Source organism: Takifugu flavidus, chromosome 19, assembly GCF_003711565.1.
Source record: "Takifugu flavidus isolate HTHZ2018 chromosome 19, ASM371156v2, whole genome shotgun sequence".
Taxonomy (NCBI): domain Eukaryota; kingdom Metazoa; phylum Chordata; class Actinopteri; order Tetraodontiformes; family Tetraodontidae; genus Takifugu; species Takifugu flavidus.
Genome location: NC_079538.1, coordinates 3,344,885 through 3,368,645, shown reverse-complemented (window position 1 = coordinate 3,368,645; position 23,761 = coordinate 3,344,885). Strand labels below are relative to the sequence as shown.

The 23,761-nt window shown below is 46.4% G+C and overlaps 1 protein-coding gene across 5 annotated transcripts in view; it reads left to right on the top strand.

Annotated features, from left to right (window-relative positions):
* scara5 (scavenger receptor class A, member 5 (putative)) overlaps positions 1-23,761 on the top strand; it is a 60,171-nt gene that overhangs the window by 34,863 nt on the left and 1,547 nt on the right. For 4 of the 5 annotated variants that reach the window (XM_057017297.1, XM_057017296.1, XM_057017295.1 and 1 more), the window contains 8 exons: positions 1,020-1,219; positions 5,211-5,389; positions 5,467-5,593; positions 5,678-5,846; positions 10,861-10,941; positions 13,198-13,305; positions 14,181-14,246; positions 20,283-20,471. In XM_057017297.1, the coding sequence (XP_056873277.1) occupies positions 1,020-1,219; positions 5,211-5,389; positions 5,467-5,593; positions 5,678-5,846; positions 10,861-10,941; positions 13,198-13,305; positions 14,181-14,246; positions 20,283-20,471 (1,119 nt within the window). The remainder of the gene's footprint in view (positions 1-1,019; positions 1,220-5,210; positions 5,390-5,466; positions 5,594-5,677; positions 5,847-10,860; positions 10,942-13,197; positions 13,306-14,180; positions 14,247-20,282; positions 20,472-23,761) is intronic. The other variant, XM_057017299.1, reaches the window with a different exon arrangement.

Here is a 23,761-nt window from a genome sequence, read left to right as displayed (position 1 = left end):
ATTTCAGTATATATTTTAATCAACGGGAAATATTTTACCGTTGATGTTTCGTAACCTGAAAATTTCGCATGTAGAGACGTTCGTAAGTAGAGGTCCCGCTGTACGCTGCTTTCTGACCTTGTAAATGGTAAATTTTGTTGTAAATACCACTATTCAAAGCAGAGGGAAGATATCTGAGTTCTACTAAAGCACAGATTTGTGGATTTAACCACTTAATAACTCAACGTGTGTCATATTGGTCAGACATCATATAGTTAATACATTAAGTTGCTGTTGAGAATTGGAGCACATTATAAAAAAAACCTGATGGGGACTGTTGGGCTGAGAAGCGGAGGGTTGTTGGGTCAAGTTCTGGTGTGGACAAAACTTCTAAGGTGTTTTGGTAGTAGTGGGAGGTGCCAGCACACTTACAGAGTACCACCAAGATACCCTTGAGCAGGATAAAAAAAACACCTAAGTGCTCGTGTAAGGGCCCTAAATTGTGGCACGTTTTTAGTTCAACTGATAGCAGTAATTTGAGAGGTTGTTTAATGTCTGAAAATTTGCAATACACACACGTGATTCAGGGCTTTTTTGCATGCTGAAATGGCAAAGTAATCATCACAAAGCTCCAAACATGATGGGTGGTTTCCCCATTTGAGCCTAGAAAGTGTATTTAATCCAGCTGAGAGTATAAAGAATTTTAAAAGCATTTCTAACATCCAGAACCCTCAAAGATGGCATCTTTGTTCATTTAATGTTATAAAAATGTGTATTTGACTATAGTCCATCAGCGGAAAACAATTAATTTTAGCTTCTGATAATAACTCTGGTTCTTCATGTCATATAAATCCGTAGTTATGGGATAGAAACACATTGCACTGTTTTAAATCTCAGGCTCAGCTCCACCATTACGACAGTGACTTATAGCAATTAGAATAAAATTTTGTGATTTTGACATTGACAATGGATCAATCAGGCCGAACTCCAGGAGAATCCACTGACTTCTCGCCCTTCTGTTTCCCTTCTTTTTTCTCCAGTGTCTCATTCCCAGGTATCTACACAGCGACAGGAGGTGCTGATGGAGAACGTCACCACAACGTCGGAGAACTCACGCACAGCCCAGATGGGTGTGGATGAGGCATCCACAGAGTCTGACCTGCTGGAGAACATTTGGAAACTGGAGAACCTCTTCCAGAACCATAGTGAGTGGCTGCAGAGGCTGGAGATCCTCATCAAGGTACCACAGTGGAACAAGGGCATCAGGAGGTTTAAGAGACAGGAGTTGAAACATTCAGTCTAATACAATGAGCCTGTGCACAAAGTATAAACTGCTTCTGAAAGTTAAATATATTGTTTGGTACTAAATATAAAGCCAACGCTGATATGTTGAAGATGCTTTAATTCAAGCTTTGCATAGCAATAAAAACTCCTCAGGGTTTGAGCCATTAGACCAAATAAAACAGCCAAGCGGGCGATTTCCCCACAGATTGTGACTTACACCTCTCAGAATAGTGGATTATCCATCCATCCATTCTCTGCCGCTTATCCGGGGTCGGGTCGCGGGGGCAGCAGCCTAAGGAGAGAAGCCCAGACTTCCCTCTCCCCAGCTACCTCCTCCAGCTCATCCGGAGGGATCCCCAGGCGTTCCCAGGCCAGTCGAGAGACATAGTCTCTCCAACGTGTCCTGGGTCTCCCCAGGGGTCTCCTACCGGAGGGACATGCCCTGAACACCTCACCAGGGAGGCGTCCAGGGGGCATCCTGACTAGATGCCCAAGCCACCCCATCTGGCTCCTCTCAACGCGGAGGAGCAGCGACTCTACTCCGAGCTCCTCCCGGATGGCAGAGCTTCTCACCCTATCTCTAAGGGAGAGCCCAGCCACCCTACGGAGGAAGCTCATTTCAGCCGCTTGTACCCGTGATCTTGTTCTTTCGGTCATTACCCAAAGCTCATGACCATAGGTGAGGGTAGGAACGAAGATCGACCGGTAAATCGAGAGCTTCGCCTTTCGGCTCAGCTCTCTCTTCACCACAACGGACCGGTGCAGAGTCCGCATTACTGTGGACGCCGCACCGATCCGCCTGTCGATCTCCCGCTCCATTCTTCCCTCACTCGTGAACAAGACCCCGAGGTACTTAAACTCCTCCACTTGGGGCAGGATCTCCTCCTTTACCCGGAGAAGGCACTCCACCTTTTTCCGGTTGAGAACCATGGCCTCGGATTTGGAGGTGCTGATTCTCATCCCAGCCGCTTCACAGGCGGCGGCGAACCGATCCAGTGATAGTTGGAGGTCACGGGCCGATGAAGCCAACAGGACCACATCATCCGCAAAAAGCAGAGACGCGATCCTGAGGTCACCAAACCGGATCCCCTCAACACCATGACTGCACCTAGAAATTCTGTCCATAAAAATTATGAACAGAATCGGTGACAAAGGGCAGCCCTGGCGGAGGCCAACCCTCACCGGAAACGAGTTCGACTTACTGCCAGCAATTCGGACCAAACTCTGGCACCGATCGTACAGGGAGCGGACAGCCCGTATCAGCGGGCCCGACACCCCATACTCTCGGAGGACCCCCCACAGGACCCCCCGAGGGACACGGTCGAATGCCTTCTCCAAGTCCACAAAACACATGTGGACTGGTTGGGCAAACTCCCATGCACCCTCGAAGACCCTGCTGAGGGTGTAGAGCTGGTCCACTGTTCCACGCCCAGGACGAAAACCACATTGCTCCTCCTGAATCCGAGGTCCAACTATCCGGCGGACCCTCCTCTCCAGTACCCCTGAATAGACCTTACCAGGGAGGCTGAGGAGTGTGATCCCCCTATAGTTGGAACACACCCTCCGGTCCCCCTTCTTAAAAAGAGGGACTACCACCCCGGTCTGCCAATCCAGCGGCACTGCCCCCGATGTCCACGTGATGTTGCAGAGTCGAGTCAACCACGACAACCCTACAACATCCAGAGCCTTAAGGGACTCTGGGCGGATCTCATCCACCCCCGGGGCCTTGCCACCGAGGAGTTTTTTAACTACCTCGGCAACTTCAGCCCCGGAGATACGAGAGCCCATCTCCAGGTCCCCGGGCCCTACTTCCTCACTGGAAGGCGTGTTGGTGGGATTGAGGAGGTCCTCGAAGTATTCCTTCCACCGATCCACAACATCCTGAGTTGAGGTCAGCAGCACACCATCACCACTATACACAGTGTTGACAGTGCACTGCTTCCCCCTCCTCAGACGCCGGATGGTGGTCCAGAACCTTTTCGAGGCCGTCCGAAAGTCGTTCTCCATGGCCTCACCGAACTCTTCCCATGCCCGAGTCTTTGCCTCGGCAACCGCCGTAGCTGCACTCCGCTTGGCACGCCGGTACCCATCTGCTGCCTCAGGAGTCCCACAGGCCAGTAAGGCCCGATACGACTCCTTCTTCAGCTTGACGGCATCCCTCACCGCTGGTGTCCACCAGCGGGTTCGGGCATTGCCGCCACGACAGGCACCAACCACCTTGCGGCCACAGCACCGGTCAGCTGCCTCAACAATGGAGGCACGGAACATGGTCCACTCGGACTCAATGTCCCCCGCCTCCCCATGGTCAAAGCTCTCCCGGAGGCGTGAGTTGAAGCTCCTTCTGACAGGGGACTCTGCCAGGCGTTCCCAGCAGACCCTCACAACACGTTTGGGCCTGCCAGGTCTGTCCGGCATCCTTCCCCACCATCGGAGCCAACTCACCACCAGGTGGTGATCAGTTGACAGCTCCGCCCCTCTCTTCACCCGAGTGTCCAGAACATGCGGCCGCAAATCCGATGACACAACCACAAAGTCGATCATCGATCTGCGGCCTAAGGCGTCCTGGTGCCAAGTGCACATGTGGACGCCTTTATGTCTGAACAAGGTGTTCGTTATGGACAATCTGAGACGAGCACAGAAGTCCAATAACAAAACACCACTCCGGTTCAGATCAGGGGGGCCGTTCTTCCCAATCACACCTCTCCAGGTCACACTGTCATTGCCAACGTGAGCATTGAAGTCACCCAGGAGGACGAGGGAGCCCCCAGAAGGGGCACTCTCCAGCACTCCCTCTAAGGACTCCAAAAAGGGTGGATACGCTGAACTGCTGTTTGGACCATAGGCACAAACAACAGTCAGGATCCGTCCCCCCACCCGAAGGCGAAGGGAGGCTACCCTCTCATCCACCGGGGTAAACTCCAATACACAGGCACTGAGGCGGGGAGCAATCAGAATTGCCACCCCTGCTCGTCGCCTCTCACCATCGGCAACTCCAGAGTGGTAGAGAGTCCCACCCCTCTCAAGAAGACTGGTTCCAGAGCCCTTGCCGTTCGTCGAGGTGAGGCCAACTATATCTAGTCGGAACTTCTCAACCTCGCGCACCAACTCAGGCTCCTTTCCCACCAGAGAGGTGACATTCCATGTCCCTAGAGCCAGTTTGTGCAGCCGGGAATCAGACCGCCAAGGTCCCTGCCTCCGGCTGCTACCCAAAACACAATGCACCCGACCCCCTTGGCCCCTCCTGCAGGTGGTGAGCCCACGGGAAGGGGGTCCCATGTTGCCTCTTCGGGCTGCGCCCGGCCGGACTCCATGGGCAGAGGTCCGGCCACCAGGCGCTCGCCAACGTGCCCCACCCCCAGGCCTGGCTCCAGGAGGGGGCCCCGGTGACCCGCATCCGGGCAAGGGAAACTTGGCACCAATGTTGTTCAGCATCATTAGGGGGTCCTGGGCTACGCTTTGTCTGGTCCCTCACCTAGGACCTGTTTGCCATGGGTGGCCCTACCAGGGGCATATAGCCCCAGACAACGGAGCTCCTGGGATCATTGGGACACGCAAACCCCTCCACCACGATAAGGTGGCAGCCCAGGGAGGGGATAGTGGATTATATATTATTATATAGTGTGTTCAGGCAGCCGTAATACAAGACTGCGTAATATTCGAGGTTACTTTATGATGAAAGCCCTTGGCTTTGTTCTTTGGATAATCAAAGTCCGTCTGGCACCCAGAACATCACCAAAGATATCTTCCTTGGCCCATTGTCAAAAGTTCCTGAAAACTTCATGAAAATCTTCAGAACTTTTTTTAGTTACTTAGTTATTAGTCCAACAAATGCCAACTGTCACATAATCTACTTGATGGAGGTAATAACACTAATCAATGGTGTTTAAATTCAGAGTTTAACATCATGTAATAGAAATGGAGATGTTTGTTACTGCTTTCTTCCACAGGGCCTTGAGTTGGAGCTGAGGAACCTTCAGGCACACTCCCACCAGTCTGAGGGATACCTGGTACAGCTGGATGACAGGCTGTCCTCTCTGAGCAGCTCCGCTGAGAGGAACGTATCAAGCTTGATTTCAGAGGTGTCTCGAACCTCCACCTGGCTTCACAACCAAGATGTTCAGCTAAGGTGAACATCGACAACACCTGGAACACCTCAGTTAGGAAAGTGTCGCTGCCTTAGTCAGTAAATACCATCTCTTCTAGGGAGACCTCTGGGCAGCTGAGCCGACTCAGAGAGAACCTGGATGAGGTTAATTGGACAGTGGGAGCTGTCAATCACACCTTCAGCAGTGACATTAGCTTTCACCGGCGGAAGATACACGACATGCAGGTTAGTTGCAGTCAGCTGAAACACTTGAAACATCATCACACTGTGAGAAGGTCTTTCAGATGTTGACACACCAGTATTGTCCAGATTCAGATCAGCAACATAACAGAGGACACCAGCAGTCTGTGGGTGACCCACGTCCACACAGAGGCCCAGCTGAGGAGCGAGATGGACATCCTCAACACGATCACAGAGGACCTGCGCCTAAAGGACTGGGAGCACTCCCTGGCCCTGAAGAACATCACCATGGTAGAGGGTAAGCAGAACACCCTTTTAACAAGTGTCCCCATCAACCCTGGAAAACTTCAGTTGATGACGTTCTGCTCTGTTGTTCTGTGGAGCAAGCGTGGATTTATTTACACTTGCATATTCAGTGATCCATAGACCAAAATGACTCCATATTTTCATGGCAAACAGATATCAAATACAGTCAGACATTCTTTTTAGTCAGAAAATTCATTCTTCATGAGCTCTTTGAAATCTTAGCTGTAATGTTTTCTTCTCAGCAGTACTTTTTTCCATATATCCACATTAGCTATTAATGAACGTTTCCTTAAAACAACAAGTTTACGCAATCCAATGTGGACTAATTCATGCGTGTTTGCAAAGAAGCTTGATTGGAAAATACAGGAAAGACGTGAATTTTTGACAGAGACGTTTGGTGCACGAGAACAGGAATATGAAGCACATGTTAGGGTTAGGGTTGTTAGGCTATTACTGGTTAAGGTTAGGGTTAGGGTTGTTAGGCTATTACTGGTTAGGGTTAGGGTTGTTAGGCTATAACTGGTTAGCACAGCTGGAGAACACATCCTCTGTTAATGTAATGCAGTCATCTGGGTGGAACCTTTCGCCCCAGAAGACTGATTTACTGAGCCAATCAATGTTTGTAATTAATGCAGTGAACCTCACTCTCTCACTCATTTTCTACCGCTTGTTCCTCCACGGAGGGTCACGGGGGGACTGGAGCCTATCCCAGCACAATGGGCGGAGGCAGGGTACACCCTGGACTGGACGCCAGTCAATCACAGGGCTAACACATATAGACAAACAACCATTCACTCTCACACTCACACCTATGGGCAATCTAGAGTTTCCAATTAGCCTAATCCCCAATCATGCATGTCTTTGGACTGTGGGAGGAAGCCGGAGTACCCGGAGAGAACCCACGCAGGCACAGGGAGAACATGCAAACTCCACACAGAAAGTCCCCAATCAATCCCAACCGGGGATCGAACCCGGGTCCTTCTTGCTGTGAGGCAACAGTGCTAACCACCACACCACCGTGCCGCCTGCAGTGAACCTCTAGCATGAAAAGTGTAATTATACCCCACTGAGCAGTGCTCACAGTTCCTCCAGTCTTTTCAGAAATGATTCCTCATCGTTGCTTGACGATAGCTGCCTGGGCAAAAATCAGTCAAATTAGAATAGTTATGCTGTGACGTAATGCTGGCAGGGGACGGAGCCCTGGCTGATTGATAGCAGCCCAAACCAAACCAGACCTCTGATCGTGTGGGTGGGAAGATGCCCCCCCCCCCTTTCCTTTAAACCTGGAAACAATTGCAGGTTACATTTAGGGCCTGGATCCAGATTGCCAAGAGCACCAATCACCTCCGTTATTAGTTTTAGCTCAGCACGCCATTCGTTTGAGATGAACCCACCGCCACATTTGCCAAGAGAGGGTGTAGATCCCAAACCTGTTTATGTTCTTTTGCTTTGATGTCCTGGCCCATTTTCTCTATCATCTTTCAATTCTTCTCTGAATTAGGTTGATTGATTCAGTTGTTTTAATTATATTTATTGTAGAAACTGGTGGAGAAAATGTGACTTGACAATGATGTTTGATTCTTTCTGAAGATTAAAATATCTTTTGACCATTTTGATCAAAGTCGATACCAACTAGTATAATTCGTAAAGGTACAAATATTTAAGAGCCAGTTGTAGATAATTATACATTTTAGTCTTAAAGAGGGATTTATATAAGGTGATTTCAAGAGCAAAGTCTCATTCTTGAAGGTTCGAAAGCTGCTTTTTTAAAGACATGAGAGATTTACCAAAAGCATTTTCAGTTTCCTCTAGTTCAACATTTAAGTGGTAACTCGCGTAACACTTATTCTGGGGATATTGTGATTATAACAACAATGAAACTCGACTTCATTAAACGTGATTTATAGGCCAAATGTTGGTTTAGTGTTCCGGTCAATCGAATAAATGTTGAAGAATAAATCCAAGCAAATTTGCCAATGCCAGCCTCAGAACCAATTATTTTCATGTCCCCATCATCGTGCATTACACCAGTAACGACCAGCATTGTCCATAATGATGAATATGACCACACCAGAACTGCAGCTTCAGAGGCTGGTGGGAGGACAGGTGAACTCTCTGCTTCTGTTCCTGCAGCCAGCAGTGTCTGAGAGCTTCAGTCTAATCCCAGAGGGGCCGCTGAGCTTTAATATTGCTGAAACACTGATGGCCCAAACAGATAGAACTGCAAAAAACAGGAGCTTGATGATGTATAATGCTGAAAAAACAAACCATTAAGGGGATGAAATTTGGTTGAGACCACCAGGCTGTGCTGAGGGGAGAAACAACAAACGTTCCCTAAGCCAATCTCAAACAAGATTCTGAGACCTTGCAAGCAGGTAGAACACGTGAGGCACTTTCAGAAGATCTGTTGCTGAAGGCAGCTTTTTATTAGTCTCAGGAGTCCTATCAAACGTGCAGGAGCCTCAATAATGTGAGAAATAATAAATCCTTTACCTTAACTGAGGGAAAGATCTGTGGGAGGAACCAGGAGTACTTGTAGAAGAGCCACAAGGGCACTTGGAGATCATGCAAACTCAGTTATCTGGTTATGGAAGAACTGTGACCCCACCACAGACTATATTTACTGTCCAACTGATAGAACTAAAAGCTGGCCTTTCATTGTCGCTTGTTCTCCTTTTAATTGCCGTTTGAAGAGTCTGACTATCTCCAAATTTACTAAATTCCAAGTTTAAGTAGTCTGTGTTTTATTTTCACAACCAAACGTTACTGTAAAACCACCAAAGTATTGATGCTGTGCCACTGGTGGTCAGCACACTGGAGTTGGGTACCATTTTCCTAACATCAGCCTGACTTCCACAACGTTCCTGCATATGTTGGAGCATTCTCAGCTTGTGTTTTAGGCCCCTCGAGGCAGTGGAATAGAAGGATGCACCTTCGGGTAGGGTCAGACGGGTTAGGGTTAGGGTTAGGGTCAGCATCCCCTCTGCATGTGACCTGTGAAATGTCTCCTGCACAGCCACCACCAGTGAAGTATTTGGGTTTCTTCAGCAAACTGAGAGAGATTCCACAGCTCCAAGTATCACAGACGCACTAAGGAATGACGTTTGGACCCTGGGAGGAACTCGATCTCTGGACCATGAATTCTCATCACTCGTCCAAGCTGTGCTGCCCTCCTCTGTTGCTGAACATATGGTTTCTATTGTGGTTACACCCCCCACCCCACCCCCACCCCACCTTCTCTAAATACCCGTCCAAGTACTACAGGCGTTTGGAGGGAGTTTTTGGAGTGGCGATGTCCAGATTGGTCTTTCTTTTTCTCTTGCTTCAAGTCTATGAGTGGAACGGGCCTCTGACATCAAACATGAGCTGCAGGGGTTCTAATGATGGGTTCTGATACATTGTTTGGTTCCCCGTGTTCCACTTTTAAGCTACTTGCTACAGAATTGGCAGCAGTAATAATCTTGCATGTTGTAATAATAAATAAAATCAGTCACTTCAATTGCACTGTTGAAATGTCTTTAATATTCTTCCTTTTTGTTTTTAGAAAAGATTTTCTTCATTTGTTTTTTCCAAGAAATCATTATTTTGAAGAAATAAAATTTAGAAATTTGTTTTTTATATATATTTTTTAATGTCAAGTACACTTTTCTGACTGAAACCAAGCATTTGCATATTTTTATTGGCATCGGATGGATGGATGGACGAGTGGATGGATGATGGGTGGATGGATGGGTGGATGGATGGGTGGATGAGTGGTGGGTGGGTGGATGGATGGGTGGATGGATGATGGGTGGGTGGATGGGTGGATGAGTGGTGGGTGGGTGGATGGATGGATGGGTGGATGGATGGGTGGATGGATGGGTGGATGAGTGGTGGGTGGGTGGATGGATGGGTGGATGGATGATGGGTGGATGGATGGGTGGATGAGTGGTGGGTGGGTGGATGGATGGATGGGTGGATGAGTGGTGGGTGGATGGATGGATGGGTGGATGGATGATGGATGGATGGGTGGATCAGTGGTGGGGTGGTGGATGGATGGGTGGATGAGTGGTGGTGGGTGGATGGATGGGTGGATGGATGATGGGTGGATGGATGGGTGGATGAGTGGTGGTGGGTGGATGGATGGGTGGGTGGATGAGTGGTGGGTGGATGGATGGATGGGTGGATGGATGATGGATGGATGGGTGGATCAGTGGTAGCTGGGTGGATGGATGAGTGGGTGGGTGGATGGATGAATGAGTGGATGGGTGGGTGGATGGATGGATGAGTGGGTGGATGGACGGATGGATGAGTGGTGGGTGGGTGGGTGGATGGATGATGGATGGATGGGTGGATGAGTGGGTGGATGAGTGGTGGGTGAGTGGATGGATGGATGGATGAGGATGGATGGGTGGATGAGTGGTAGTGGGTGGATGGACGAGTGGATGGATGAGTGGTGGGTGGATGGATGTATGAGTGGATGGGTGGATGGATGGATGAGTGGTGGGTGGGTGGATGGATGGATGGATGGGTGGATGAGTGGTAGCTGGGTGGATGGACGAGTGGATGGATGAGTGGGTGGGTGGGTGGATGGATGGATGGATGGGTGGATGAGTGGTAGTGGGTGGATGGACGAGTGGATGGATGAGTGGGTGGGTGAGTGGATGGATGGATGGGTGGATGGATGGATGAGTGGTGGATGGATGGATGGACGAGTGGATGGATGAGTGGTGGGTGGATGGATGAATGAGTGGATGGGTGGATGGATGGATGAGTGGGTGGGTGGTTGGATGGGTGGATGGATGAGTGGATGGATGGATGAATGGACGAGTGGATGGATGGATGAGTGGATGGATGAGTGGTGGATGGATGGATGGATGAGTGGTTGGATGGGTGGATGGATGGATGGATGGATGAGTGGATGGATGGATGAGTGGATGGGTGGATGATATTATTACTGGTTGAAGTTCTACAGGTTTTTCCTGTTTCCTGCATTCTACCTTAACCAGTTTTGTGTTTTTCCACAGGACTTCCGGGGCCAAAGGGAGAGAAAGGTGATACCGGACCCCTTGGGCCCCCCGGGATTCCGGGTCTGACAGGCCTGAGAGGTGGGTGCAGTCAGACTACTGGTTAATTCTGAAATGCAAAGAGATGTTCTGGGAAATCAGATTGGCCCACTAAGTTGATTCAAAGGATGGTTGAAGTAGTTATGGAAGGGGAAACGTGTGCGGCCAGATCAGTTCTTGATTCTGACCTCTGACATTTTCACAAAGCAAGATGTTCATGAGTAGAACCGCTGCTCCTCCCCATCGAGAGGAGTCAGCTGGGGGGGCTCGAGCATCTGGCTAGGATGCCTTCCGGACGCCTCCCTTTAGAGGTGTTCTGGACACATCCCACCGGGAGGCGGCCTCGTGGCCGGCCCAGGACCAGGACCAGGTGGAGGGATCACATCTCTCGCCTGGCTTGGGAGCAGCTGGGGGCCCCCGGAGGAGCTAATGGAAGTGGCCGGGGAGAGGGCTGTCTGGGCATCCCTCCTGAAGCTGCTGCCCCCGCGACCCGGATCCAGATAAGCGGGAGAAAACAAAACAAAACAAAGATGTTCATGATTACCTTAATGGTGAGGGTACGACTACAAACCAAAAAGCCACAATTCACGAACTTGATCTATTCCTTGTGCTATTCTTTATATGCAATTAAATAAGTAATAATAATGGTGGATATTTCACCACACAGCTAGCTTAGCTGACAGAAAACCCCAGGTCTGGACTGGAGATCAGTGCAGATCCAGGCAGGTTAAGAGCCTCTCAAAGTTTAAAAAAACATGACAAACATATTTTCTCTCAAACTGAATGAGTCTTAGGGAGATTTAAGACTAGCATAAAGCTTTCCACAGCATTTATGTAACACCAGGGCCTGAACACAAGCCAATGTGGAAATTCAGGATGTCTCTAGTTTAAGAAAACAAAGAAAGATTGAGAAACTGTAATAAGGGCCTGTGAACCTTCGTGGCAGTCATGAAATGAACCAGGTTTTAAATGATTTGCGGTTAACGGGATTTCTTAAGACGTGGAGGAGACCCTGTGGGTTGTTTCCAAGAGCCAATCTCAGAAAGGGTTGTTTCAGATGCACAGATGTGATAGAACACAATATTGATGGTTTAGAACTGTTTCCAGCCTAAAAGCCCTTAAACATTCTTGGGACATGAACTGCAGCTCCACTTGACCCTTCCAAGAGTTTTTGTCTTCCTGGTGTAAACAATCCAACAAAGACGAGACTTTACTTCTGTCATTCCAGGAACAAGTATTTCTAACTAAAGGGAATGAGTACAGAGGTTGTGTAAAGACTACTGTATTGTTGCAGATTTATGACCCTATAACTGAGATTGTAAATGTCTTCAAATGTGGCACAGATGACCATTAGATGATGACAGCACTGTCATTATCTCCTGAGAGTATAAACTAATATTAACTTAAACAACAATATCACATCATCTACCTACTTCATGGGGCGCACCAGTCTTCCACCCATCCAGTTTGTACTGGAGCCTGTCCTCAGATGTATGCAGGTCAGGATAAGCATCTTTTGTGTGGAGAATGTTAAATGGTAAAGTGATGCAAAACAGCTAAACTCGCTTCAGTTTCATACACAGTGATCAAACGTGCACTTAATTCTGAATAAAGTGCTGATATTAGGAGAGCAGCTAATTTGACAGGATAATGCTGCTGAAGCTAAAATAGATGGTAGATAGCAGGACAAAGGGAATAAAGGGTTAGGGTTAGCATTAGATAGGGAGACGCCCCCGAACAGGTCCAGTGTGTGTCAACAGAACTAGATCATCTGCGTAAGGCAGCATATCTTCAGCTGCTCCATTGACATTGAAGCCAAAGGAATCTGTCAGCACTTTCACACTCTAAACAGGATTTTTGGACATGTTGCAGAGTCTCGTTGGACCCTGCGAGGAGGAAAACATGTTTTCCCAGCTTGTGTTTTCCAAGAGGGAGTTGAGCTTTGAACAGCAGAGGGACACAGAACATGACATCATCCCTCATCCGTTCATTATTTGTGTCTCCGGTGTGTTTAATGTAAATACTTTCTTATTGCTGGGTGACACGGCTTATGTCAGAGTCCAGAGGCAGCCTTTGTGGAGTGTTTCCAGCAACCACGACTGGGTTTGTGTGCTAAATGGTTGGAGTTTCTGTGTAGCTTGTTTTTGGAACAAATACCAGGGCAACATCGTTCTTCCAGCACCAGCAACATTTTCAAAATACTGTCTTTTTTTTTACATATCAGCTTTATTTGTCAGCATCACTGCTTCTTTTATTAACAGTGCATTAACAACGTATATTGATGTTTTAATGTTGCAGGGTTATCGGGAGAAAAAGGCATCCAGGGCCCTCGCGGGATCAAAGGGCCTGTTGGGACTGATGGCAGTAAGGGAGAAAAGGGGGATGTTGGACCAAAGGGCCCCAGAGGTGCCTTTTCTTCTTTTCTTTTTCATTCTGACCCTCCTGTACAATGCAAGACTGGAGATCTCAAGTGATGAAGTTGTCAGGCTGCTCACGGCGACCCACTGACCCTAACCCTAACCCTAAGCAGAGGTGGAACTTCGCTTCTGTCACCCAATACTTCCAGCTCCACTCGGTTTTACATCTTGAGCCAGTTTTGATCAAACGTACCAGGAAGTTCTGGTTCCTTTCCAGCAGAAAATCTGCATTGGCAGCACAACCTTAAGTCCTAAGAAAGAAATCACGCCATATTCAATAGTCTGGGGGGTGATGCTCAGTCTGTCGGGAGCTATGTATGTATGATGGGTGGATGGAAGGATGGGTGGGTGATGGATGGATGGATGGATGGATGGATGGATGGGTGGGTGGATGGATGGATGGATGGATGGGTGGATGGATGGGTGGGTGGGTGATGGATGGATGGTGGGTGGGTGATGGATGGATGGGTGGGTGGGTGATGGATGGATGGACGGATGGATGGATGGATGGATGGGTGGGGGGTGATGGATGGATGGATGGGTGGATGGATGGGTGGGTGGGTGATGGATGGACGGATGGGTGGATGGATGGGTGGGTGGGTGATGGATGGATGGATGGGTGGGTGGGTGATGGATGGATGGACGGATGGATGGATGTATAATGGGTGGATGGATGGATGATTTTAGTGATTTATTTATTCTGTTAGTGCCAGCGGGCCATAAATAATACATTGTAAGATTGAAGTTGCGGGCCCTATGAAATCTTACCGCGGGCCGTGATTGGCCCCCGGGCCGGACTTTGGACATGCCTGTATTAAACCCTCTAAAAGTGTTTTCATTGTGTGTTTCGGTTTTTGCCCTCAGGTGAAAGAGGAGAACGAGGATATAATGGGGAGAAGGGCGATCAAGGAGACAGAGTTGAGAGAACAGGTAAGAGCGGAGAATGTGGGAGATGCATTTAGAAATGGCGTTCATTCTTCAACACAGTTGCTTTTAACTTTATAGAAGTTTCTTTCTACAGGCTGACATTTGTTTGGCTTTCAAAAATGTGTGAGAGTTGAGTATTGGTGTGACTGATCCGTTTGGCTGTTAGCCTCGGCTCCAGATATTAGCATCTCTTTAATCAGGATGGTCGCATGAACTGGACCAGCACACACTCGTCATCAGAGATGATAAATGTCCCTCGAAGGCTCTCTGTGTCTGTTATATATTTTATATAGGATAGCAAAATGTTGCTGTCATGTCAACAAAGTCGTTATCACAAGCAAACAGCCTTTGTTACACTGTGATAGCAGCTTACTATCACACAAAAATGGCAGTAAAATTTTAATAAAAACCTAATAGATGGCTGCAAACAGTTTTATCTGAGAAATGAAAATTTGAACACTTGTTTGCAATAAAGTATTAACTATGGTAACCAAGATGATTAACTTATTAAAACTTATTAATGAACCCAAATATGCTTTCCTGCCTAACTAAACCAGCAATGTTTAGCATGATGTTTGGCTAGAAAAGTGGATTAGCAGCTGTTTTTCACCCTCAAGCGGCAGCGTCTTGTTTCAAAACCTTTGCAAACAAAGTTGAGTGAGAGGGTTGATTTGGCTTCACTCTTATCATTCGTGGATCATGTCGTCTTAAAACATGACGTGTTTACGTGGATCCCCCATCTATCTATGAAACAACCACCGGTGAGAAGTTTCCTGTCCCACTAATATAAAACTCCCCTCCTGCTTCCATGTGATGAGTGAAGTGAAGTGCTGTTCTCATTGAGCAGATGTTCCGAACCGTCTGAAGCCCATTTCTGCCCATCGAGGTGCTGTCACAGATCACTTCCATCCTCACATCATTTACAGCCGGCTAAGATTTCATGTGAGTGACAAAGCTACTGAGTCTGTCAGCCCTCAGAATGATCTGCCAGGTGCCAAGCTGTCCCGACCCCAAGAGGACTTGAGTCATGGATGTGTGCCTTGGGTCAGTGTACAGTACAGGCTTGGAAAGAAATGACGGATCGCCACGGCAACCCCAGACCACTGCCGTCTGTGATAAATGCTCATGTTGGTCCACATGTTCAACATTGAGCAGAGGCGATCCTGAATGTTACGCAAGTGAGCAGATCAAACACATGTGGTGGTGAAAGCTTTGATGTCAGTAAAGGAGCCAGAGTAAATGGACCCAGACTGTTGCGTTCATCTCTATTTCCAACATACGTCGATACAGAGCGACATGCCTGCAAGCATGTCGTCTAATGTCTATGTGGCATAAACTTTGTCCTGGTTCATTTTCTGTTGAGTCTAAATTCTCATTGAAGTTTTGCACAGTTTTTGTTGGGCAGCAGGAATATTTCATGGAATCCTAAACATGCTGCATCATGACTTGTGATGGGACAGAAAGAGTCCGTGTCTCATCCTTGCAAGGGGAATGATTCGGCTAGTGAACGAGACCCTCTAGTTTTCCTGTGCTGGGAAAAACAGCCACCTTTGTTGGAACACCGCAAACATTTCTGATTTCCAGTGAACAGTTGATGCATCACCAGAGAAATTGGAAAGGATAAGCTTTCATACGCACATAACTCCACTCTGCTGCCCTGAGGGTTAGGGTCAGGGTCAGGGTTAGAGGGTTAGGGTTAGAGGGTCAGGGTTAGGGTTAGAGGGTTAGGGTTAGAGGGTCAGGGTCAGGGTTAGGGTTAGGGTTAGAGGGTCAGGGTTAGGGTTAGAGGGTCAGGGTTAGGGTTAGAGGGTCAGGGTTAGGGTTAGAGGGTCAGGGTTAGGGTCAGGGTTAGAGGGTTAGGGTTAGGGTTAGAGTGTCAGGGTTAGGGTTAGAGGGTTAGGGTCAGGGTTAGAGGGTTAGGGTTAGGGTTAGAGGGTTAGGGTTAGGGTTAGAGGGTTAGGGTTAGGGTTAGAGGGTCAGGGTCAGGGTTAGGGTTAGAGGGTTAGAGGGTTAGGGTCAGGGTTAGAGGGTTAGGGTTAGAGGGTAGGGTTAGAGGTTAGGGGTAGAGGTTAGGGTTAGAGGGTTAGGGTTAGGGTTAGGGTTAGAGGGTCAGGGTTAGGGTTAGGGGTAGAGGGTTAGGGTTTTAGGGTTAGGGTTAGAGGGTTAGGGTTAGAGGGTAGGGTTAGAGGGTTAGGGGTAGAGGGTTAGGGTTAGGGTTAGGGTTAGGGTTAGGGTTAGAGGGTAGGGTTAGAGGGTAGGGTAGAGGGTCAGGGTTAGAGGGTTAGGGGTAGAGGGTTAGGGTTTTAGGGTTAGGGTTAGGGTTAGAGGGTTAGGGTTTTAGGGTTAGGGTTAGGGTTAGGGTTAGGGTTAGAGGGTTATGGGTCAGGGTTATGGTCAGGGTTAGAGACCAGCTCATGGGTTAGTGTCAGGGTTAGAGGGTTAGGGTTAGAGGGTCAGGGTTAGAGGGTTAGGGTTAGAGGGTAGGGTTAGAGGGTCAGGGTTAGAGGGTCAGGGTTAGAGGGTTAGGGTTAGAGGGTTAGGGGTAGAGGGTAGGGTTAGAGGGTTAGGGTTAGAGGGTTAGGGGTAGAGGGTTAGGGTTAGGGTTTTAGGGTTAGGGTTAGAGGGTTATGGGTCAGGGTTATGGTCAGGGTTAGAGACCAGCTCATGGGTTAGCGTCAGGGTTAGAGGGTTAGGGTTAGAGGGTCAGGGTTAGAGGGTTATGGGTCAGAGTGATATGGGTCAGGGTTAGAGACCAGCTCATGGGTTAGGGTCAGGGTTAGAGGGTTAGGGTTAGAGGGTCAGGGTTAGAGGGTTATGGGTCAGAGGGATATGGGTCAGGGTTATGGTCAGGGTTAGAGACCAGCTCATGGGTTAGGGTCAGGGTTAGAGGGTTAGGGTTAGAGGGTCAGGGTTAGAGGGTTATGGTTAGAGGGTCAGGGTTAGAGGGTTATGGGTCAGAGGGATATGGGTCAGGGTTATGGTCAGGGTTAGAGACCAGCTCATGGCACTTATGTACACCTCAAGGGTCCAACATTAAGTGCTGCTAAATATTTGACAGACTGCTTTACTGTAGACCTGAGCTGCCTCACATGTGCAGATATAAACGATTGTCCTGATCACTTCAGACTTTAGCAGTCAAATGAATTTGCCCTCATTTGCCCTCATCTTACTGTGTCTATAGAAGCTCAACTCAAGCAGACTGAAATTTTGTTTTATTAACTCCTGACGTGGTTCTCTGGATATATATATAATTATCTGATGACGGATGTTTTTACATCACATTTATTTCTGAATAAACACAGACACATTGTGGTGAGTCAGGCTTTGACTTTTATTTGACAGTTTGATCCGTTCACAACACATTAATTGGTGAACTGTGGAGGTTCTGGATGCAGAGTGGAACAAATGGGAAAGTGCCATAAACCCATCATTCAGTAAAAAGATCCCAAAACATCTCAAAAAAACGCTGCAGAACTCATTAAAGGTGGTTTCAAAGTGTGTCTCTGTCTGCCAGACTGCACGTGCAATTAAATGAAACTGGTGTCAAAGCTAAAGGCAACACAACAGTTTAAAGAAGAAAACTAAAAGGGAAAGTAAAAGAAGGAAATAAAGTAAAGATGGAGTTGGTTAATGGTCATGGTGAAGTAGTTGTGTCTGGTCCGTATCGTTGCTTTCTAACCGTAACCCAGACAAACATTAGCAATAGAGGCGACTGTGTTCTGGCCTCTTTCAGCTATTGACAACACGGTTGTTTTGCTGCAGCGACGCTGGAAGCCTGAGGTTTGCAGAACATTCCCATTAATAATCTAATAATGCTCCTAATCTGAATTTTAGGGTTTTCAATTTATTTAATCTGAATCTGTAGTTTTCTTTAAATAAGCGGCGTTTTGGAGTCGTGATCACTGTGTCAGCCACTCTAACCCAACATTTCCAGAATAGATCCCAACCAGAAGGGGCTCCCGTCCGGGTCCTCACCATGTGATATGCAAAATAAATAATGTAAATAATGTCAAAATTCAAATAACCCTCCAAGAACACATGTTTGGGATGCAGGACCATGAAGCGCCCTCCGCTCGGGAGTTGGACTGGCAACCGGGACAGGGGACAGTTATAATGCGGATCATCCAAACCAATTATTTTAAAATATCCTAGGGTTAGATTTCTTTTTCTTTTATTCCAAAAATCGAATTTTAAAATGTTTGACAGTGAAGTAGACCAGTCGTATCTCTTGCTTCATTTCCTTTGGATTCGTCTGCTCTGTGGTTTCACCCTTGATCCGAAACCATGTTGGATTTCCAACAAGTACGTTGCATTTGGCAGATGAAGAACAGGATTGGGGGAGAATAAATAGACGTCTCTTGGAAATAACACACAAGTCCAGTTGTTTTTATCCAAAAAGTTTCGGGGATTTTTGTGATCCTGTCTCTGAGGATCAGATCAGATCAAGTCCATGTTTACCAGATTAACAATTCATCACATGTCCCATGTGCTGCTGTCCAACTGTTCGTGAGACATTGTTGTCCACGGGGTGTGTTTGTATGGTTTTCATTATCTCTGAGGAGTGAAGTGTGCATGTGCAGCCTCAATCCTCCTCCCAGTTGCCCCAGTGTGAGCCTCTGGGACATCGGGAAGGGAGGAAGACTGAGTGAGAATGTTAAAGACGTGAAAAAGTGGTGAGTCATATCCTGTGTGGATTTAAACATGCGAGCACGGTACCATTTGGAAGATAGATACAGGCACAAACGGACATTTTAGTCTACTTCCTGGGAAACCTTTCTTCTGTTTTTCCAATATTTTAATCCTCATTTATTCATTCTAAATAAATGAATGAACTAATCTTGATTTTATGGGTTTTCTTAGCCTAACCTTAGCAAAAAAGTAAAGAAGGACACTTTTCCTGGCAATGAACCTGCATAGTTAAAACAGACACTTTATGTCTGTTTGGGAAGGACCCTAACCCTAACCCTAACCCTAACAGGAAATATGAGCCAAGATGGGAAATCAGAAGCCACAACTGCTTAAACGGTAGATTTAAAAGTGTCCGTCCATGATAATAAGCACACAGTGATGCTGGTGAATATACAAATATTACGGCTATAACTTGATTCCAGATGCAACAATCGTCAAAACATTTGGAGTGTGACGCCTGACCGGGCTGTGATCCGTCTGTGCCTTCTTGATTTGCTTCTTCATGACTTCTGTGGGTGCAGAATTCTCACGCATTCTTTTGGGAAGCTCAATAGCCAGTCAGTGTTCTGACTCTCACCCTGATGCCACCTGGGAAAAAAGCAGATGTTCTGTTCAGGCACCCATACACTTTGATATCACCTGGGCTGTTAATCTTAAAATGATTTAAACATCTTTTCTTTTTTTAATCCAGGCAATTGTATGACATTGGATCTATCACTGTTGTTTTAGTGGCACTTTTGTAGTCCTTTAAAGTGCATCAGAATATCTACAAAGATGCCAACACATTCTCACTGCTTTGTGTTTTAATTGTGCAGAGCTAATCGCCTGGCTTATAGTATGTATATATTTGAATTTATCTTTCCGTTTGTGTTTTTTATTGGACTGAAATGTTATTGGACAAAACAACGCCACACCCTTTTATAGGCATCTTTATGTTTTTGGTAGACGCAGCTTTTGATCTTTTGACGTGTTGTTAAATATTTGGACTGATGTTCATACTGTACCTTGGTTTTGGATAATAATCTCAAACCTCTCTCATGTCTGTTGGATATACTGCATATGCAACTCTGCCAGCATCTGAATACATGTCAAATCTAATTTGTCGATCTTGAGCAGCATGTTTGAAAAGGGTTGGAAGACATTCAGAACATTCTCTTTGCTTCTTTTCATGACCAGGCTGAGTACCTTTAATGTACAGCACCATACACAAGCTAGCATGAATGACATGGAGAACAGGACGCAGAGTGATGTTGTCTCCAGGAAATCCAGTGTAAACACATCAGTGACGTGTCTGTCTGTCAGGCAACTTATGTTCACACATTATTATGATAATCTGCTTGTGTGTTACAGTGGAGGACACCCTGGTGCGGCTGGTGAATGGGTCAGGTCCCCATGAGGGTCGTGTGGAGGTTTTCCATGAGCGTCGGTGGGGAACGGTGTGTGATGATGCCTGGGATAAAAAGGATGGAGATGTGATCTGTAGGATGCTGGGATACCAGGGAGCTACAGAGGTGCATAAGACTGGACGCTTCGGGCGGGGTAGGAAAAGATCATCACACGCACAATAGTGACGATTTATTCCTTTCCATGGAAGCTAAATTACGACCATGTAATAGGGTACGTTAGCGTCACCATTATAGCCAGTGCTAGGTTCTAGAATAGAAAATAAATGTAGAATCGCTGTTATGAAGCTGATTCTAAGAGGAAAAACATTTTGATTGGACAATAAAAGGTGTAGCAACATACTTACGGTTCCTGGCGCGTTCAACATGCTTTCTATGTACGTTGAAACAGATGTTCTTTCAACAAAGTACTTATCACAGCTGCTTTTGAGTTGCTTGACCTCACCTGCATGTTCAAACTTCAGCTGTGCATCCCGACGTCACTACAGGCCAGAAAAAGGCCAAACTAAACTTTGACCTTTCACCTGCTGTATCTCATCTAGAAGGAATGTGCTTGTTTTAGTCATTTGGAACACTTTTCTGACATCTTCAGGGTTAGGGTTAGGGTTAGGGCTCTAAAACATTCATGTTACTCACCTGAGCAGAATTACACTCTAAAACTACTTTAATCATGTTTCATAACATTTAACCGTCCCTTCCTGCCTATACATGTGTATGTAGATACTGTAAGCTACACAGTCCAGGCTGGACCCGTTAGCAGACAAACAACAGCTGACGGTGTTTAAACAAGACTTTAATGGTGTGGTGAAAAAGTGATGTGCATGAAGTGCAGATCGTTCCTCCGAATGACGGGCGCATGGTGACCTAGGAGGAGACGTGAGAAAATGCAGAAAGTTATTCAAAAGTAGGAATCACAAGAAGATACTATTGACCCACATTTACCACAAAGCCGACGAAACGATCAGACTTTGAAGTGTTGATTGGTGACCAGCTGCAGGTGTGACGAACACCAGCGAGCGAACGGTACCAACGTGACTCCACCACGTTCCCTCTCATGGCGCTGTTCAGAAGCCCAGAGTTTGACCCTCAACCCAGCAACAGCAGCAGGAAAAGATCCCCTTTAACAGGAAGGACCCTTGAACAAGGTTCAAGTTGGGACACTCGCCTTCTAATTGGTTTGAGTATTAAAAAAGAAAGAAAGAAGATGCCAATAAAAAGTATGCAGTGACTTATTGCTGGTAGAAGTTTTAATTCCATGAGAGCCCCATGAGCGTGAATCACCATGTCAACGCTAAGAATGTGCTATTTTGGGCTATCCCGCAAAAAATAGAGGAAATTGGAATTTGAAGTGATTTTTTAGTTATGATTAAGCAGGTACTCTGTGATTAATCTGATTTTACATTTTAATCATTTGACAGCTCAGTTCTTTTCAGGTCATCCATATGAATCTGCACCAGTGTGTGGTGATAACCTTTGTCATGGGTCCAGACTCTTTGTTAGGTTATTTCATGACCTGAATGTTCGTGTTTTCCCCTAAAGCCTCTAAGCCCAAACGTTCCTGAGGACTCCTGGCTGATCTAAACCACAGTTAAGAAATTTTAATGTCTCATCACAATAATACCAAGGAAGAGCCTGTAATCAGTGAGGAGACACGGATGTGAAAGGACAACCGCTTACAGAGGGTTAGATTTCATCGTTAAAAAGATCCAAGTCCAGCCATTCCCTGCAGAATTGGAAACTTAGTCCGAACAATTAAAGAAAGTTCTGATCTTTCGATGAAAATTGTTTCTGCTCTTTCAGTGGCATAAATCTAGTTTGCATGAAGTAAACCCCAGAGTGAACAATTTTATGGTCGGTGACCCGCTGGGCCTTGTATATTTTCAAGGATACACCTCATTCCCACCCAGAGTACGTGATTGGCCTTCTCGAAATACACAAATGTGGAAAACGCTACTTTCTTTATGTTATGGCAGCAGGATATATTGCATTATATGGTCAGACAGAAGAAATAGAAACATATTCAATATACCTGTAGTAATGCATTAGAATTCTGGACCACACAGTTAACACGGGTCTTCCTACACAAGTGTTTTACACAGGCGCAGGAATACAGTGGGAACTACAATAATAAAAACATTAAGACATTAAAGTTGGAATTATATGTTAAAGTCATTATAGATTTTTAAAAAAGGTAAATAAAAGTGCATGAAAGCATAGGTTAAACCTCTAAGAGAAAGCTGCAGTTAGCAATACAGGTTTGGGGCCTGATTGAAGCAGAACTCAGGTGTTCAGGAACTGTTGCAGAGGTGAGAAGCACAGCAGTCAAACGCTGCTTTACTTTTGTTGTTCTGATTGAAGCCCACTGGAAATGATTCCTCTAGGATGTCCTGTGGCCCGTCTCAGATCACTGAGGCTTTCTCACCCTGGAGCTCTGTCCAAAACACCTCCTATACCCTTTATACTGCAATAACTAGGGTGTACGCCACTTTCTAGGGGTTTCAAATGTGGTGAATGCTGTACCCTATATAGTGCCCACAATGCACTGTAAAAATGTGTCACCAATACTCCCCGGCACAGTGATTTATCCCATCAGGAAGTTAGTTTTCTCTTAATAACTAAGAAAAATATTAAGGGAACAGTGATGCATCAAGAAAGAACACCCAAGAAATGTTTTCAATTTATTTATTAGTGAAAAAAATGGCTTAACCAACGCCAGTATAGATCTGGTAAGTGTTCATTGTGTCCATTGTTATCTGACATTAAGGTGCGCAGGTCAGATTTGGATGGACACAGTTTATTCATCAGGTATTTTAAAAAGACTTTCCCACTGTTGCCACCACGGTAATAATTTACCGTTTCTCTATGTTCCAAACCTTGAGCATCCCTTTACCTTGTTGGAGGAAATAAAACAGAACAATGGTGAGTTTTGCTTCAAATAATTTATGAGCAGTCTCGTGAGGCTCCCAGCCTGAGGTCAACCTCTAATTTGGGATTTGTCTTTTTATCTCCGAGACATCCCATGAGGGATTCGCAGTTGTGATTTATAGCAAAGCCGCAAACTCCAGATGCTGTTCAAATGTATGACGAATGAATCGGATGCTCTTCTAACCAAAGCTGCTTCTGTAGCCTTAAACTGCATCATCATGTGAGTGCCATCAAATGTTATCTGCTCTCAGTTATACTGCTGCATTGTTAAATATCGTACAAATATAAGTTCAGTCACAGTTGTCCAACATGAAAAGATGGTGATCAAGCGGCATGTAACCACATTTTTGAGCAGGTGTATTGTTTGACCGCTGCTATAGGACTGTGATATGTCAACTGCATGGAGTCAGAAGAATTGCAGATTACTCTAGTTTACTCACCATAAGGACTTGAATCTTTAGGTAAAAAATCGAAATCTATGCCTTGATTATCAGTAAATGG